At 30.3% G+C, this 19,069-nt stretch overlaps 4 protein-coding genes and 1 long non-coding RNA gene across 7 annotated transcripts; 2 read left to right on the top strand and 3 right to left on the bottom strand.

Annotated features, from left to right (window-relative positions):
- The first annotated feature begins 48 nt into the window (after nucleotides 1-48).
- Nucleotides 49-6,209, top strand: LOC126833989 (uncharacterized). Its single transcript, XR_007685025.1, has 3 exons — nucleotides 49-189; nucleotides 5,719-5,859; nucleotides 6,051-6,209. It is a non-coding gene; the product is annotated as an uncharacterized LOC126833989 (long non-coding RNA).
- Nucleotides 290-5,929, bottom strand: LOC126833985 (NCK-interacting protein with SH3 domain). Of its 3 annotated transcripts, none has more exons than XM_050565620.1 (11): nucleotides 5,860-5,929; nucleotides 4,271-4,565; nucleotides 3,416-3,600; nucleotides 3,152-3,343; nucleotides 2,908-3,006; nucleotides 2,097-2,411; nucleotides 1,811-2,013; nucleotides 1,644-1,747; nucleotides 1,327-1,551; nucleotides 1,089-1,261; nucleotides 290-1,004 (listed from the first exon to the last, which is right to left on the bottom strand). In XM_050565620.1, exons 2-11 carry the CDS (start codon nucleotides 4,290-4,292, stop codon nucleotides 813-815), a joined length of 1,710 nt encoding a protein of 569 aa, XP_050421577.1. In that variant the 5' UTR covers nucleotides 4,293-4,565; nucleotides 5,860-5,929; the 3' UTR covers nucleotides 290-812. The 3 variants fall into 3 exon arrangements, with proteins under 3 accessions (XP_050421577.1, XP_050421575.1, XP_050421576.1); XM_050565618.1 differs by lacking the exon at nucleotides 5,860-5,929 and adding an exon at nucleotides 5,441-5,552; XM_050565619.1 differs by lacking the exon at nucleotides 5,860-5,929 and adding an exon at nucleotides 4,709-4,831.
- On the bottom strand, nucleotides 5,844-7,933 carry LOC126833988 (uncharacterized). Its single transcript, XM_050565622.1, has 6 exons — nucleotides 7,617-7,933; nucleotides 7,394-7,519; nucleotides 6,938-6,973; nucleotides 6,302-6,355; nucleotides 6,103-6,226; nucleotides 5,844-6,011 (listed from the first exon to the last, which is right to left on the bottom strand). Exons 1-6 carry the CDS (start codon nucleotides 7,656-7,658, stop codon nucleotides 5,971-5,973), a joined length of 423 nt encoding a protein of 140 aa, XP_050421579.1. The 5' UTR covers nucleotides 7,659-7,933; the 3' UTR covers nucleotides 5,844-5,970.
- Nucleotides 7,934-8,819: 886 nt separating this feature from the next.
- On the top strand, nucleotides 8,820-13,746 carry LOC126833651 (mitogen-activated protein kinase 1-like). The gene is made up of 8 exons (XM_050565096.1): nucleotides 8,820-9,171; nucleotides 11,198-11,324; nucleotides 11,432-11,542; nucleotides 11,670-11,804; nucleotides 12,168-12,284; nucleotides 12,377-12,544; nucleotides 12,619-12,807; nucleotides 12,929-13,746. The coding sequence occupies exons 1-8, from the start codon at nucleotides 9,089-9,091 to the stop codon at nucleotides 13,037-13,039; spliced, it is 1,041 nt and encodes a 346-aa protein (XP_050421053.1). The 5' UTR covers nucleotides 8,820-9,088; the 3' UTR covers nucleotides 13,040-13,746.
- A 2,290-nt stretch (nucleotides 13,747-16,036) lies between these two features.
- Nucleotides 16,037-18,972, bottom strand: LOC126833762 (X-ray repair cross-complementing protein 5-like). Its single transcript, XM_050565281.1, has 3 exons — nucleotides 18,488-18,972; nucleotides 18,335-18,380; nucleotides 16,037-18,210 (listed from the first exon to the last, which is right to left on the bottom strand). Exon 3 carries the CDS (start codon nucleotides 18,182-18,184, stop codon nucleotides 16,391-16,393), a length of 1,794 nt encoding a protein of 597 aa, XP_050421238.1. The 5' UTR covers nucleotides 18,185-18,210; nucleotides 18,335-18,380; nucleotides 18,488-18,972; the 3' UTR covers nucleotides 16,037-16,390.
- Nucleotides 18,973-19,069: the final 97 nt, after the last annotated feature.

The raw sequence follows: 19,069 nt of genomic DNA on the forward strand, positions 1-19,069 counted from the left end.
TATTGTAAATAATATATTTTTTATTTATTGTGTTTTATATATTTTCAGGTTTAATGAGCTGGCTTTACAAAGAAATCGGTCTGACTGTTAAAGTTAAAAAACAAGCATTCGAGAACTAATTGACTTTTTACATAATTTATCGTTGTTTGGTCGCATATCAAATTAAAACAATTCTAATTATATATATAGGTAATATATTTTATTTATTTATCTTATTCAGTTACAATAACATAATTTTAAATTTATAATAAAATATTTGCAACACATCAACATTATATTTTTATATCGTTAAACTATTATATAAAACAAACACGTAACAGAAAGCTTATAATTAGGCAAACGGTTACAACATAGTATAATATTATGTGATGGTTAAATTATTATTTAACGTAACAAAAAAACAGTGATTTTAGGTTACAAATGACTAGGTGGGGGGTATAATATTTTATTTTATAAAATTATAGTATAAATAATAACAATTATAATAATAATAGTATCGTAGGACGTCCGATGAATGTGAAATTTGTACTACAATATTAAATAAAACAGTACCACAATATAGTAAAATTACTTGGTCGCTACTTAATACGCACGAAAGCTAACGATTAAATTAAATTTCTCGAATAAGTAAAAAAAATATAGTAAATAACGAAATAAAAAAAGCCTATTAATACGTTTGGCACTTCGATAATCAAAATATGTATTACGATAATATAATATAACAGCGTAGGTACTTAGATTAGATTAAGATATATAAAGTCTGAACGTTACGCGGAAATAACGATCGTTAACGTTTAAGCGTGGTAAATTAACTAATTGAACGACTCGGGGTATTTCGAATAGATTTCATTGATGACACGCAAGTCTTGTTCTTTGGTGCACGAGTTGTCGTCCGAGACGATTTCTTTTAGACAATCGTTTAGGTCCGACAATTTGTGGCCTCGTTCTAAGTAGTCAGTGTTGAAAATCACGTTCTTACAAAGTTCCAAATATGAAGTACGGCTCTGGAAAAAAAAAAAAGATTATTAAATTAAAATTTAAACTCCCCGAACAAGGTCGGCTAAGAATAAATGTTTTTTTTTTTTTACCTCTTCTTCGGCCGGTATATTCAACAAGCAACGAATAACGATATCGACTAAAACTTCAATATCGTTGACATAAAAAAGTTTGGCGACCTTAGGATCGGCCAACATGTCGTTCAACATTTTCACCACGGAATTTTTCGTTTTTTTCTTCAAATCCAAAATATTCACCGGGTCTTCTAATGTACAAAAATATATATATTCATACATAATAATTACATCTATTTGTCCCTTTTGTACTGACTTTCAGTGTTGAGCAACAGCAATAGATTTTCAGTAAGCACTTTGGCGTTATCTCTCGTGGACAAACTATTCAGTACGACGTTGGCCTCGGTGTGTGAAAACTGAAGATTGTAAGACAACAACAAGTTGATCATGCAGTTGACATTTTTCTCGTCGATATTGATTTTCGATTCAACGTTTTCAATGTCGCGTAAGATCTTTGTGACAAAGTCCAAATTCATGTACTCTGTCGTAATAGAAATCAATCGTCGGGCGTTAAACACAGTTAATTGTTGTTGTCGATACGAATATCATATTATGTACGGTAATACGGTTTACCAAAACAAATTATCGGCAGAGTCTCGCCAACTGATAACACCAACGTGAGAAACTCGGCGAGCAACATTTTTTTATCGTCGTCGTCAACGTCGTTTTGCATCTCTCTGGAAATACAAATTATTATTATTATATTTTTACGCCACACAAACGACATAAATCCAATTCACCTCGCCAGTTCCATCGGAAGTACCGAATTAATAACAATATCGACCACGACGTAATTCAACTTGCACAGCTGCGTAAACACTTCCAGTAGCCGTTTACGAATCGCCCAGCGTAGTTCCATTTGATAGTAATCGAGTAGATTACTGACGGATCTAAACTGGTCGACTTTTAAAACGTGGTTTATCACCAGAGGATCGGCGTTTTTCTAAAACGATAATAGACAGTTATCAGTTAATACCGATAAACAACAGTGCGGTAAATTTGTAAAATTACTCAAAACCAAATTACCAAGATACCGCCGAGTTTGACTAAGCAGTCTTCGATTTGTACGTGATCGTCGTAAATTTGCCACGAACGTTGCTGTGAATCTTCTTTGGCTTCCGACAGATATTCTAAAAGCTGTTGCATGCTTTGCCCGTCTTTTGTGTTCTCCAAACATTCTACGGGCAATTTGTCGATGGTCGGTGGAAATGCATCTAATACGTCACGTACCGAATCTAAGTTTGATTTGGCTCGTTCACAAACCAGCTCGGACAAATACTGAGTAACGACCGACACGGCCACTTGAGAAAGGTTATAGGATAACCCAGTGTGATTTCTAACCTATATGGGGAAAAAAAATACCGTTAAATAATAATTGTTTTAGATAATTAAAAAAAAAAACCGAGAACAAAGTATTTATCAGTTAAAACAATTACTGTTTCTGTAAAAAAAAAAAATAATATATTTGTCAGTTTATTTTTAATACATTTTATTATTTTGTGTTAATTATTAGCTTAATAAAATGCAACACGACACATCCGAAAAAATATTTTGCTTATACTTTTTGGTCAGATTATTTTTACCCGACTAATATTGATAACGAGAGACCGGACGTGAAAACCCGAAATGTACCATTTGTAAGTGAGTTTAGCTAATAAATTTGTCAAAATAATAAAGAATCAGAAGCGAGGAACTAGTTTTAATTGAGTACAAGACTGACGTATTACAACAATTAACTTGGTCGATAATTTAAGTTAAAATATCGTACGTGTTTAAAATGCAACACGCCGACTCTTTAAATGTATTTATTTAAGTACGTACATAATATTTAACATACTTGTTGCACTATTTCGTAAATATCTGGAATAGTAATTTTGGTTGATTGTAAGGAACTAGAAACGTTTTGGATTGCGTCCTCAGGCTCGGTTTGAACGCTCTGAAAACAATTTAGATGTATACAAATCAGTTAGGTATTTAAACGAAAACGCAATATTAATAATATTGGTCTTGTAGTTGAGTACACAAAACATTCAGCGGTATTAGGTTATTCAAAATGTAATTTTTGAACAAATAATATTAACCTTGTCGTCGGATTTATGAGACACGGGTGTATCTAAGGTGTTGTGTAACATTTTCTGTTTAAATTTCTTCTGTCGCTTCATTAATGTTTCAAATATTTTGACCCTTTCGGACGACTGATCACCTTTGTCGATTTCTTCTCGAATCACAACAATACAACTTTCCAAAAATTTTAACACTTGAGTGTCTTTTACCTAAATAAAAAAAAAAAAAATTACAATCAACTACAAAATATTTCAACTCGAATAAATAAGCATACGACTTACGTAAATAGTTTTTACATAGGTGTATGGCACGTATCCGAGTTCACCGTGGGCGTTAATAACTAAACACCAACTTTTTTTATCGGCGACATCTCTGTAAATATAAAACTCATCGTCGGTTTTGAAATTGAGTGTCGTTTTAGACGACGAATCTTCATAATCGTATATGGCTTTTAGCATTTCATAATCTAAAATAAAAAATACGTTGTAAAAAATGTTTACAGTTGTTTTGTTATATTATTCTTTAGACGATCTGGTTAAAGATCAAAGAAATATAATTGATTTTTTTTAAAATTCTACATGAGAGCCATCTAAGAATTGTATTTTTTTAGTTTGTTTTTATAGGTGCTATATTAATTCCTTTCAATAACTCTTTAAAAATTTGATGAAACTTGTAAAAACAATTACAAACCGGAAAAAAGATTTCACTGAAAACTTTGTACAAGTATAATCAAAAACTAATACAGTGTAACCTGTCTAAATCAGACACTAGATAACTGAGATAACGGGATGAGACAGAATTTGTGTGTACGCTTTGCCGAGTGAGACGGAAAACTATTTAATACTGGAATTTTATCTAAAGACTAGGTATCTCTGTACTGAAAAAAATTGTCACATCGACCAATCCGATTCCTAACGTTTCAGTAATGGTTTTCTTAACTGTGGACAGACCAAACAAGTTCTAATATTCATTACGTACACAGCAATAACGTAAAAAAACCAACTAGCGCTTATTTACTAAACAACGGAATGTTAAAACGTTAATTGAATAAATGGAAACGTTAACTGTAGAAATGCGTTAATAAAAAAGAAAAGGTAGAATATCGCAGGACGTATAGGAAATTTACTATAATTTACTTGATTCCGAAGTGTCGTTCATTTTGCCTCCGTTATAGTTGTTGAAAATTATTAAAAACTTTTTTTCAGCAATTTTTTTTATTAAAATTCGAAATACATCGACACATTTCACCGTTAATTGTGCAAGTGATTATCATTTTTATTTATACGAGCACTCAAATTATTACAATAATTATTATTTTAACGATAATATCCTGGCGTTTGGCGATCAATATTAATTATGTACTTATAAGTGGGCACAGCGCAACCGCGCCGATAACATACTGAATACTGATGATAAGTGTCTTCCATAGACCTGTAAAGAAAAAATAACATGTTAATAGGTCTGTGCTTTAGATAAAAAAAAAAAACACTGATTAAACTTTTCTCCCCCATAAGAAAATAATATGTAGTTTTCGGAAAATATAACAAGACTTAAAAGCACAGTATTGTACTAACACATTTAGCCGAATTCGTTTTGTCTATTTTGACTAGTTAATTTAAATAATAAATAATATACAATAATACAATAAAGCGTACTAATGGTATTTATTTTTTTAAATAACCAACGCCTAACGAAGTGATAACGTCTGATAAGATAAAAGAAGGTTTAGAACATGGCTGCCACTTTTTTTTTTTGTTTACTTCGGAAGTGACCCTTCCGATTTCATCTATTTTGTGATAAAACTACAAATTACTGGAAAAAACCATTAGCAACCCCATTACAAAATAGATAAATAGATCACAGAGCAACCTTACGACACCTAAACATCATTTAATCATGAACCACTCAATATGCCATTGGTTTTTATTTAATAATTGTCATTTTTTTTTCATAGGGTTTTTGTATAATGTGATCTCAATTTTCCACAGATTTTGATGTTCCTACCCCCACTTACAAACTAATAGTTTTTATATCAATTTTTGAAACTCAAATGGTAAAGCATACATTCCGTTAACTTTTAACTCCGTTTAAGTTTTAAAAGTTGATATAAAAATAATTAGTTTAGGGTAATAGCAAAAAAAAATGTGTGAAAAATTTAGATCAGATTGTATATCAAAATACTATGAAAAAAAACTGTCACTGTTTTATTATAATTCATAATTTTTTTCAACACTTTCAAATTACTGATTTTCTTAATTTATTTATTAATAAAAAAATAAACTAATGGGATGAAAATAATTAATTACACTTCATTGTAAAACCAATATCTTCTCAACTCAGTGTCGAAGCTAATACATATTTATACACACAATTTCCAAGGATAAAAAATCAGCTGAATTTTGACTAGCTGGAAAATAATAAAAAATTGATAAATAGAAAGCACTTTCAAGAAAACCTTAAATGTGTACTAAATGCAAAAGCTGTTTTCACAAGATTTGCTAAAGCGAACGGAATCTCTGTTATTTTACTTGTATATTTTGATAAAATAAGTAATCTAAAAAAAAAATGGCTCCTTTATTTCCAGATGAGAAACCGTCCAGCGAAATGATCCATTACACTTACTGGCAAATGAATAACAACCCGTCTCAGACAGCGAATGCGTAATGCAGAGAAAAATTTGTATTTAAAATATAAAACACAATCCACCAGTCTTATATTTACTTACGTAATGTTTATATTATTATTATTATTAGTATAATGGTAAAAATGTATACAACACAATATGTACAATTGCACATTTATAATTATGATGGGAGTTCTTTTCGAGACTAATCCTTTAGTCTTGTTTACTATTTTTCTTCAATCCCAGATAATATCCTGTAATAAAAAATTTATAAAATGTCAACTTTTTATTAGGTTAATTCAAAACACAGAAATATTTGCGTTTCGAATTAACGAGAGTACTTGCCAGTATGGAATCCGGTCATATAGTATGACATCAACATTGCAGTTAACGCTTCTCTTTCGTTTTTCGGTAAGTTATCTAAGAAATCTGGTGGCGGCGGCGGAGGCGGAATGAAGGTCTCATTGTTCTTAATAAAAATACAAAAACAATATTAATACCACAGTTGAACACTATATTTTCTTATATAATATATTTTATTTACCTCATAATGATGGTGTTTGTCATTGGCTTGAACGTTTTGGTACTTCAAATCACTCTAAAAAAAAAAAATCATAATAATAATTTTAAATTAAAATGAACAAAATATGTACAATAATGTTGTATGTTTTGTCAAAAAAATCACGCAAAATTTAACTATTAATGTAACACATGTTTTCGTTAACCTATTACCTTACTGTGAACTTATTATATTTTTAGTTTCTTCAATGAATTAACAACTATTTAATTAATTATTCTCTAAGAAAAAAAAATATTTATTCTAAAATTAAGACAAATTTGGAAATTTAGTTTTTTCCCATTTAAAAAAAAAAAAATTTCCCAAATCAAAAACTGTAGGAATTGATTGACATTTGAGCTAATAATATGAAAAAAAATTATAAGTGTCATCCCTGGGGGTTAAGAGTATTTATAAGTAAAATAATAATTATTTATTAAATTTATTTGTACTTTATTTACTTTTATTTCTTAATTTAGCTTTCTGTAAAATCTTTTGCGGTTTTCATAAAGTTAATACAAATCATTATCGTTCTCAGCTTTGATTAATATTTTAAATATAGTATATATTATATATGATGTGGAATTTAATTAAATCAATTTATTCAATACATCAAAAACTTACTTTTTTCTTTAATTTTCCTTTCTTTGGTTTGTCGTCCTAGAATAAAAATAAATTGGTTAGCATTTTATTGGAAAAATGTATAAAAGGGTTTTTTAAACAAAAAGGCAATTTCATAATACACGTATATATATTTTTCTCCTTCCCTTTCATTCTAACTATTTGGTATAATGATGATATTTATGTATATAAATTAAAAAACACATGTATATTTATTTTATCTATCATATGTACATAACCATGGTTGGCTACGTATTCTTGATTATGTCTCCAACAGTGACAGTGTACTATTTGTAACGGCCATGAATGGTTATTGTCCCGATGGTACAGTCGGGTGTACTTACACTGCAGACGGGTAAATTGGAGGACTCGTGATCCGAGTTAAAAATCAAAACCATACATAGTAATATAGATTATATAGTTACTCGACAATCGAACATACAAATATCTATCAAATACCTTATCGTTGAGACTTAATTCGGAAAAAGAATCGATCGGCTGTAGTTTGGCTTTGGCTTTTTTTTTCACTTTTTCATACTGTCTATTGTAGTCATCTATGAGCTCGGAATCGTCGACTTCGCCAGCCTGAAATAAAAAATAAAAACACCAAATTAAGTAAAACGTAAGGTGAGTAAAATGCGTAAACGTGTGTAATCCTTAAAACTAATCGATTTGTTCTTACGGAATTTCTGTTGAACAATAAGACCGTCGGTTTTTCGGACATGACTATTAATAAATATTATATTATTAAAAATGTTCAACTATAGGTATTTATTTATTACACTCTTAGGTTATAATAATTATTTTAACATCTCGTCGTTCAATAGCCGGGATCAAAATATACGAATATCTGACCAATCGCATATATTATCCCTATTGAAATATTATTGTTTATTTATTAAAATGTAAAATTTATACTATTTTTATGACCGGTAAATATTACACTCGAGTCGAGACGAGACCGAAGACACCTTTAAGACAAAAGATAACAGTTGCAGCGCGGCGGCGGAGACTGATAACAATTAACACGGAGAAGATATGTTATCACACAAAAACGCGGCGGCCATCTTCTTAGGGCTACACCACTATATAATGTTATATTACCCAAAGCTGAGATGTTCATGAAATCAGATCTATACCTAAATACGATGTAAATTCGATTCGCAAAGACTAGATTTTAAATCATCAAACTTATATTGCATATATTTGCACATTCGACATTTTTGCCTATAATGATTATTTTTAGATTTGTTAGCAAATTTGTAAGTATAATTATTAATGACAAAATTATACACAATACGATGGAGAGTATTAAACGATTAACGAACATTCTGGTAATAAAAAATCGTCCAAAATGTCTAAAATAATCGTCATTGTTCTTTTAAATTTGAAAACACCGCCAAAATAATTGCAATTCAACATTATCCCGATACGTGAAATAACTTATTAAATAATTAACCCGCGTAAAAATGTCATTTATACGTCATTATAACGTCAAGTCGGCTATTTGAAAACAATATTATGGTCATTATATTCATTAACACCCGAGCTCTAGATATCGACACATATTATTGCCATAATACCGAATAGGTCTTCACAAAATGGTCGTCACTTTTTTTTTTCTTTGTTTACACCCTTTCGCTTTTTTTTTATCTATAATTCTACGGTCGTTACCGTCGTCACCGCGGTTACTGCGGTACGGTTACCGCCCGGTCCGCGGCGCGGCGGGCCGGCCGTGATAATATCGACATTGTCCATTGGTTCCCAAAACGTACGGGCGGGCAAACGACAGCTGTTTTGTTTGAGAACCAATTGGTAATGCGCGGATGACGTCAAACTGGGCGCTCGGTAGCGTTATCTTTGGCCGTCCAATCAAACGTGGATATCACACCAGCAGCAGCAGCAGCCAGTAGCTCGCGGATACACTGCACTCCATAGTCATAACTCCCGTCCGTACCCTGTGCAACTGCAGCAGCTGTACACGGTTGCGCCGAATCGACTTGGAGTCAACAGGACGGACTCGTTTGCGCCAAACTCGGTTTGCCCCGACAACAAAAGCACCGCGTCTTGGCCAGTAAGTTTCCAAAGAACAACCACCGTCGGTTGCAGTACTCGTTTGTGAGTTACACTCGGGGCGCGTCCAACGTTGAAGAAATGATTCGAGGGCAGATATTCGACGTTGGCCCAAGGTACACGAGTCTTTCTTACATAGGAGAAGGAGCCTACGGAATGGTCGTGTGAGTATAACGGACCTTAGCGTTTGTCTAATTAACGTATTGTCATCGTCATCGTTGTAGTCGGTGCGGGCCAAACGTCTGCCGCGACAAAGTGTCGAAACAAACGAGCGCTCTTGGTTGCTCCGTCGCCCGGGACGACGACGTAGTAACACGCATATGTCTTCGGCAGTATTTTTCTCGTTTCGTAACAAACCGACGTACACTTCATTTTCAGTAGTTTCGGACGACGACGAGAGTATCGCTAACAAAGCGTATAAATTCTTTCCGTCGTCGATAGTCTATGTATCTGAGCATTTTGCAGCTTCAGTATTTTTGCGTTTTCGATTCTTGTCCTTTAGATTGGAATATTGCGAATTTTACGTAGACAAACTAAACTATGTAGTGATGATAAATCGTTCAAACTCTCGCGTTCGACATTTCGAAAAACGTTATGATCTGTAATGAACTATATAATTACCTAGATACAGTTTGGTTGTACGTAAAAATCAAGATGTCGCAAAATTGATGAAAAAAATGTGTGTATCCAGCCAAAAATAATTTCCACGTTAAAATTTACTTCTTTTATGCAAACCGTTTTAAAATAAATCTTAAAAACTATTACGAAAATATTGCAAAAAAAATTTGCTGTGTAGGAACGCTAACGTTATTCTATTAAGACTAATTTATAACTTATATGTCTTGTGTTTGTCAAAATAATTAATTAAATTATATTTTGAGGTTTTTTAAAAGAAATGGCAATTTTTTTTGTGTTCTTAGAAGATATTTTATTGAAGGAATCTTTGCATGTATTTTAATTACTAATCTATTCAATTAAAGCTAATAAAAACACTTTTGAGTAATATTTTTAGTACAAATATTTTTACATAAATAAGTCAAATTATAATTTCGCTCTATCTGTTGTAATACTTATAAAATATAGATTTATCTCTGCCAAATATTTATTACGATGATAATGATTTTAATATTCTTTCACTAATAATTATTAAACTAAAAATAAAAATAAATAAAAACAGAAAACATTATACTATCTGGAGAGGTACAATTTAATTAAAGTTCAAATGTTACATACGATAATATAATGTGTTATTTTGTTTATGACTGACATTAAATTTTATGCATTTAACAGAAGACCATTACGGTCTTTTTATTAAGAGATTTGATTTACGCCCAACATTTTGTAGAATTAAAAACTAAAACTTAAGTAATTAGTATATTATGTTATTAGTAATAATGACAAACTGTCAGACTTGTGTCATAGCGTCTTTTTTTTTATAAATCTTTTTTGTTTTATTTACTATCTTTCTTCATTTAGTTTATATTTCATTATCATTTATAAGCGCTTCTGTTTAGCGCTTGTGGTTTAGTGAAAATTAAAAACCGATATTGTGCCTATAAGATTTTTTTTTTAAAGTTATTATGATCGTAGAATAGGATAATTTGAAAAATGTATCAAAGAGGAAGCTATTACAGATATCGTTAAAAACCCTTTGCGTACAATATAACTTTATTATCTTAAACATTTAAAAACTTCTCGACTATGAGAATCAAAAAATAGTCCTGATAATAAAATCGCTAGTTTTACACTTCAAATGATGAGGTTAAATTCATAAATGCATAATTTAAATAACAATTAAGTACCTATTAGAAGTATTTAATAATTATTTTAAAAAAGAAATATGGTAGGTAATAGAATTAATTTATCAAACAATAAATTAATGTACTATTGATTACTAATAATTTAATAGGAACATAACTTTAACTGGTTTGTTTTTATCTACTATTTATTTCAAAAAATTGATTTGCAACGACCATTAACCCTATTCTTATTTAGGTAGTACAAAGACACCATTTAAAATTTTATTATTGCCTTACTCGTTTAAAATTGTACATTTAAGAACGAGGTAGTGTTATAAATTATTTAGGCTAGACATTTTTTGTCATTTTATAGAAGAAGAATAAAAATATTAAAACATTTTTTTTCAGTACGGAATTAATATAATTAACATTGTAAATAATGTGATTGCAGGTCGGCTTATGATAACGAAACTAAATGTAAAGTAGCTATAAAAAAAATATCGCCATTCGAACATCAGACTTATTGCCAGCGGACATTACGTGAAATAAAAATATTAACTAGATTCAAACACGAAAACGTAAGAAAAAAATATGATTATAAATAAAATGTTTAAAGAAAAAAAAAAAATATATATATATATTTATTGACTAACTATTGTATATAATAATTAATTGTTGTTTATAGATAATCGATATAAGAAATATATTGCGAGCTGAAACAATTGAACAAATGAAAGACGTGTACATTGTTCAATGCTTGATGGAGACTGACTTGTATAAGTTGTTAAAAACTCAGGTTCGTCTCGTCGAAAGTCCATTATTACTTGGATTGTACATTTTATTATTTGACGACTGTTAGATTAGATTAATTTCAATATTCTTCAAAAAATTAATATCCTTCATTCTTAATGCTACATTTTCAGAGACTGAGTAACGATCACATTTGTTATTTCCTTTACCAAATACTACGAGGGCTGAAGTATATACACTCGGCAAACGTTTTACATCGCGATCTCAAACCTAGTAATTTGCTTCTCAACACTACGTGTGATCTCAAAGTACGTAAACCATAATGCGTTTAAATAATAATAGATATTGTTACTAAATTATCCTGTATTATGACTAAATTGTTTTATTTAAAGAGCTTGAAACCGACCTATATTATTTGAACATTAAAAAAAAAATAATTTTATTAGATTTGTACGGACAATTTTTTGTGATAAAGTAATAACGATAAACGTTAATAAAAAAATAAACATCATAGATCCTTTCTCTAATTATTGTTTCGATTTACAATACCGTTGAATATATATTTTTTTATCATTTTCGATTGTGTAAAGATGTAAACGGTTTCGAGCGCTGCAATTTGAATTAATAATTTTTTTTCCAGTGATAAATAATCAAAATTTTTAAATTCCTAGATTTGTGATTTCGGTTTGGCAAGAGTTGCAGATCCCGATCACGATCATACAGGATTTCTTACTGAATATGTCGCCACAAGATGGTACCGTGCCCCAGAAATAATGTTGAACTCTAAAGTGTGTATTTACTATTTTTTTTTTACGTGACTCTACGAACGTTGTAGTTTGAATATGTTAATTTAACGTATTTTCGTTGTCCAATTAAAAAGGGATACACAAAATCCATTGACATGTGGTCAGTCGGCTGTATCTTGGCCGAAATGTTGTCCAACAGACCCATATTTCCCGGCAAGCATTATTTGGATCAGCTGAACCACATATTAGGAATACTCGGTTCTCCGACGGCCGTGGATTTATTGTGCATTATAAACGATAAAGTATGACACACATTTGCCGAAAAACAATTTTGAAATCGCTCACTTAATTAATAATTCTTTCCGCCGAAAAACAGGCTCGCAGTTACTTACAGTCGTTGCCGTTCAAACCGAAAATAGCGTTTTCCCAACTTTATCCGACGGCCGATCCCAAAGCTTTGGACCTGTTGGACAAGATGTTGACCTTCAATCCGCACAACAGAATCACCGTAGAAGAAGCGTTAGCGCATCCGTATCTCGAACAGTATTACGATCCTGCCGATGAGGTAACGTTTTTTTTAAAAACGGCCATTTTCAATAATTTTGTAAATTTTCATATAAAAAGATTATTTTTTTTTTCGCCATAAAAACTAAACGTACTGTGTTTGATTTGATTTTTTTTTTTAGCCAGTCGCAGAGGAACCTTTTAGATTTGTCACCGAACTGGACGACCTACCCAGAGAGACGCTAAAACAGATGATATTCGCCGAAACTGTTAACTTCAAACAAAACTTGTAAGACCGGTTTTGGGTATTACGCATTTACGATTCCTTACTATGCTTTAAAACTTACTTTACAAAACTGCAAGCTATATATACAATTGTGTAATTTGATAATTTATAAATCCATTTTCTTGCTTGTCTATATAGTTCTTCATATTTATATTATATTATAATACATTATTATTATTATAATTAAAAAATATTATCCATCTTAGTATTAAGACGTACGACTTGTAGTTAAATTCTATGTATTATTATTATTATTATTATTAGTTATTGCCGATGAAATATGTGATTTTATTGTTCCATTTGGAGACCGATTTGTCAATCTATCTGAACGTTGACAATATACGTCTGTTCTTATAATAATAATAATAATAATAATAATAATAATAGTATATTATTTCTTTTCGTGTGACAATATATATTATATTCGAGTTACGCAGATTTAAATGTTATTAACGTGATCGTTTAAAATAAATCGCCGTACGTACGACCTTAAAAATTCGATTAGTCAGGTGTTGTGTTAGACGCTACTAGAAAATAGTGTTAATTTTTTTTTTCCGCATCCGGCCATTTCTACGTCTCTTTCTATTATCTGTGATAACATCCATCGTACTTATTCGGATTTTTTTTTTTTATTTAATAGTTTATATAGATATGTTTAGAGAAATGTAACCGATTCAGACATCACAGGATACGTTTTTTTATTTAATTGCGTATGAATAAAAAAAAAAAAGAATACATTAAAAAAAAAAACAATTGGTAAAAATAAATATGTTTTTTTTTAATTGTATTTCGAGTACTTTGTTCAAAATATAAATAATATACACTTATAAGAAATAATTTTCCTTAATTAAAATTGTACGTCGTGTAAGGCGTTTATAATATCTTATAATTTTTTTTAATAATTCGATTGAGTGATAACTGATTGCGTTCCTTTGAAATCCATTTATACATACATTTCGTCGACATAATATTATTATATTATATAGAAATAACATACTTGTAAATATTTATTAATATAATATATTATATATATATATATATATTTTTTTTTTTCGTTTTGTTTATAATTACAACGTTGTGCTAAAAGTATATATATAAGAGAATTTTTAAATATATAAACCAAGTATATAGTATTTATGACGTACCGTAATATTTAATAATTATTTATAATATACTTTAATTGACTTTTAATACTTTTTGCTCATATTGTAAACCATATTTGATATATATATATATATATTTTAATGTGCGTAATTTTTTTATTTTACATTACATATTTCCATATATTGTCTATATTCGATATTTTAAATTTAAATTTTAAATATTATATTATAAATATATGTATCATAATGTAAACCCAATATGTTTATTACACTTTTTGAGATAATATTATATATTTTCTCCTCTTATTTAATCGCTTACCGTAATAATTTTAAAAGTCGTGTCTATAAGTTTTCGTAGAGTTCATTTAAATGTATTGCCCTTTTACAATACAAGAAGTAACAACAGGTGTTACACTTTATATATTATTATGATTTTAAAATAGAAATATTTTTATATTTCAAAAAGTTTAATAATTAAACCGTAGTGTAGTTGTTTTGAAACGTGTATTTGCAACGGTAAATTGCGTACAATATTATTCGTATAAACGATCTTCCATTTGCACATGTTCCGTATGTCTTATTTGAATTAGCGTTTTTTTACATTTTGTGTCGATTATTAAAAAAGTACCCGTTTCTAATATAATCCGATATGTCGGTCGCACGTTGTTAAGAGAGTACAAATAAACAAACGAGTTAAGTGTTAAGAGTAGTTAAGATTAACGAGAAATATATCGGTATATATTGTATAATATTCATCGTAATGTTTGAAATTATGAAAGTACGCATTTTGAATTGAAATTTTATTTTTAATATATTATGTCATACGTGTAATGTGTGTTCGATAACGAATCATTTGAATCGAATACTTTATAAAATTGTAAATCTTGTTATATTTTGTGTATTTAATTAGTCTTAAAAAAAATATATATATACATAGTTTGTAGCAATAAAAAAAAAAAATCTCTTAAGTGTCAAAACCTAAACCGTTGTTAATCTATGAAATAGTGTGAAAAAAAAAATATGAGACGGTACTGTAATTGTATAAATTAAAAAAATGTAAAAAAACAAAAAAAATTGAATCTAATATTTTAATTCGTTTGTTGAATTTGACTACTTAGTTTAAAACATTAAATTCAGCGTTACAAATCTAACTGATAATTAAATACTTCACATATTGCCTTTTACAAACTTTATTCGTTCATTTAAAAATGTCTTTAAAGTAATTTTACTTCATAGCAATAAAAGTAGTGAAAGTATAACTTAGATTTTTCTCATCGTCTTGCATATTAAATAGCGTTTTAATTACAAGTAATTCTTCAGCGTTAAACATTTTCAACGATGATTACAATTAAATTTTAACTCCTCATTTGTACACCTTGGATAATTTTTTTTTTTTATAAATTCACCGCAAGATAAATTAATAGTTTTACGACTACTGCGTGTGCCCATTTTACTTTCGATAAATTATTATATTTTTATTAAATCGATGATATTGTTAAAAAACATTTATTGTAATATTATTATTTTTTAATTATATAAAACACATTTTGCCAATGTTATATAAATAATCATCATTATTCCATTAATTTTTATGTCTTGTTCGCTTTTCAATCTTTGTTGTTGTTGTGTAAAACTTAAGTTGTTGAGTAAAAAAGCATTGAAAAAAAAAAAAAAAAAAATTCAAGTTTAAAATATATTTTCAATCGACAACGTGTTGGCGTTTTTTTATTTTATTATGCGTAAGAAAAATGATGTGTTGTCAATACTATTATTATATTTGAGTAAACGTCAATGGTAAAAAAAGCCGACAAGTCGTTCAATTTGTAAATCAAAACTTTTACTTGGCTTCGGTTGAATTTTGGTATAAGTTCGACGGATATTATTTATTTTTAAATTGAGTAAAACAGATCTAAATCATTTATTGTGAAATGTTTACCCGGTTATAATTAAGGTGGAAATATAACGTACTTTATTTTATTAGTTTGACCGATTAGGGAATTAACATACAAATATACAATTGAAATCGGAGAGAATAAATTTAAGAACAGACCTAATAAAAGATAATGTTTATTTTTCTAGCTAACCCAACGCTGGTCGAACGAGTTAAGTAAACAATCAATTGACGTAAACAAATTGAGGTGTTTTTCTCTCTCGTACAATTGATTTTTATTTTTTATTATATAACTCGACAAATAAACTTTTACAAACACGTGGATTTTAACAAATAAAAATAATAAAATAAATAAATTAAAAAGTTAGTTTAGATTTTCGAAAAAGTCGTATACCTTAAAGACCAATTCCGCTTTACTGCCAACGATCGGCAATCCGTTGGTTTTCAAAAACTCTTTCAGTTCGTTGACGACCAACTTGTCCACCAATCCTTTTTTGACGAGATCTTTCATCGTGTCCATTTTGGGGTTTGACCGAAACCTTTTGATCGTTTCCACGTGATCCGAATTGGAAGCCGGACGTTTCGACGCGCTAACAGAAGCGGCTGTCGACGGTTTGTATCCGACCGGAATGAGTTGACCGTAAATGTTATTTTTCAAACCACTCAAGTTTCGTTCAATGGCTTCGAAATCGGGTAGCGTTTCGTCTTTGACTTGTTTTGGTTGTTCACAGTCTAGGGCCAAGGCCTCCAACATTGCCCAGTGAGTGTCTATTTTGGGATTGGGTATCGTTGTAGGATTTTTGTCGAAAGACAATCTGTCCAATATGTCGGCGGCCAACTGAATCTGACTGTCGTTCGGCTCGACACGATCGTACGATTGGGTTTTGACGTCTCTGAGAGCGTCGGCAAACGGCAGATACATAACATGAAAGCCGGCCGGCTGATCATTAGTTTCCGCTTGAGGGATTAATGCTGCTAGATTTATTTTTCCGCCTCGTCGCACTTTTAGATAACACATAACCACTTTGTTCATTTCCAAACACGTGTCGCAAAGACTGTTGAATATTACCGAACTTCCTTCGACGTCGTGTTCGTTGGGTTGAATAAAACTGTACGTCCTGAAATGATAGTAAATGTACAAATCGTCGGGACTTCTGAAGCCGAGCAATCTTATTCCGGGATCCATTAGGTTGTCGTTGAGAATCGCAAGGTCTTCGTTCCGGAATATTATTTCAGCGTTTGATATTTTGCAATATTTGGCCAAATCAGATCTGTACATCACCTCATCGGTGTCGGTGTGCATTACTTGTCTATACGAATAGACCTGTTCGTTAGAACTTCTGTCCAATTTCACTTTTGGTTGCAGTTTGAATTCTGAAAAAAAATTATACAAAGAAACCGAAAAAAATGTAGTATCGTCCAAATACAATCGTAAGGCGTTTACGCTTCTTTTCTTTGGGCTGTATGTATCAATTTCAGAAACAATATCGTCGACATTGTCCAGCCCATTCGATGGTTTCACGATGTGTTCAAAATTATCAAGTAAGTCGTTATAAAATATTCCCATATTGAATTCGGCTCCGAGAGGAATAAATTTAAATGCAAATTCATTAGCGACGACATCTTCTAACCGTTTTCTTAAAATGAATAACTTTTTGCCGTCGCCAACAAGCGGCTGATCACAGCAAGACATAAATACCAAACTCGAATGACTTTGTTTTTCCCGATATTTCGTCAACAAGAAATTACCATACCAAACGGCATCGACTATTGGATTGGTTGGCGATAAGCCAAATTTGGTTTCGTCCACGGTTACTAGTTGGTCTAGCATTTTTATAAATTCGACGTTGGGTTTTTTGATTTCCCACACGACGTTTAAATATTTTGGACACGTTTTGTTATCGTTATTTGTTCCGAACAACAGTAAACCAATTTTGTCGTTTTTACACCTTTTAATAATATTTATCGCCGCGGCTTTGCAACTCTCGACGCACAAAGAAAAATAAGTTTGAGAGTTATGGGATTGCTGAAACATGGGTTTTGAAGCGTCAATCAAAAACAATACATGATCCTTTACAGTCCATTTTTGGTTTTCTTTTGCGTCTTCTTCGAAGTTATTGTCATCCCATTCGGCTGGCGAATCTGTTAATTGATCCATGTTTTTAATTTGTACACTAGTAGTATCTGGAAATAAACATAAAAATCAACAATTATTTAGGTACGACATGTAAATGTGTTGTTTAGTTAACACGGATTTTAACAACGCATTACGCTTTAGCGACATTAAACATTTTTTTCTTTCTCTTACCAATTCCTTATGATGTGAATCGCTTTTGAAATCGTCCGCCTTTACACTGGTAAATAAAAATGACAGAATTACAGATTAATATACTATAATGAATATAAAAAAATGTGATTTCCACTAGACTAATACAAAATAGCTTTTTATTGTTATACCTACTTTTCTATTGTTACTTGTGTTTGATATATTTTGTAAATTGCCAATTGGTTCTTATCTATATTTTGGAATTCTCGCGGTATTTTTTGCTGATAACAAACACTGATAACTGATAAGCGATTACTAATTGATAAGAAATATGGCGTTAGCGCCTAGCGGATCAATTTATCAGAGTAGTCTGTCGTACCCATACAAATATTATATATTATTATAAATTAATAATTATAATACACAAGTATCGAGTGAAGAAAACACTTAAGACACGTCTTGAGCATAATAGCGAATGGGTATGGAGCATATTGATGGGGGGGGGGAGGAGGAGATTACAGGTCTTTGGGAATTATGCTGTTTGAAAATAATCTTTATTTATGTTATCGAAAAAAGTATTTTGAAAACTGTTAAATTAAAGTTCTAGCTTGAAAAAGTTTTTACCTTTTTAATATCTATATAAACGCCACATGAAAGTTTTTTGTTAAACTTTTACATTTTTTCTCTAAAATATAAGGTATAGGTACGACAAAATTAAATTATTAAGCTGTTAAATACTTGGTTGCTTTTCCATAAAATTGATTTGTGTTAAAACAA

This window comes from Adelges cooleyi, unplaced genomic scaffold (assembly GCF_023614345.1).
Source record: "Adelges cooleyi isolate 19-005CV unplaced genomic scaffold, UGA_ACOO_1.1 ACOO_flye_CR_arks_rails_tigmint_CR_PRNA_2, whole genome shotgun sequence".
NCBI classification, from domain to species: Eukaryota; Metazoa; Arthropoda; class Insecta; order Hemiptera; family Adelgidae; genus Adelges; species Adelges cooleyi.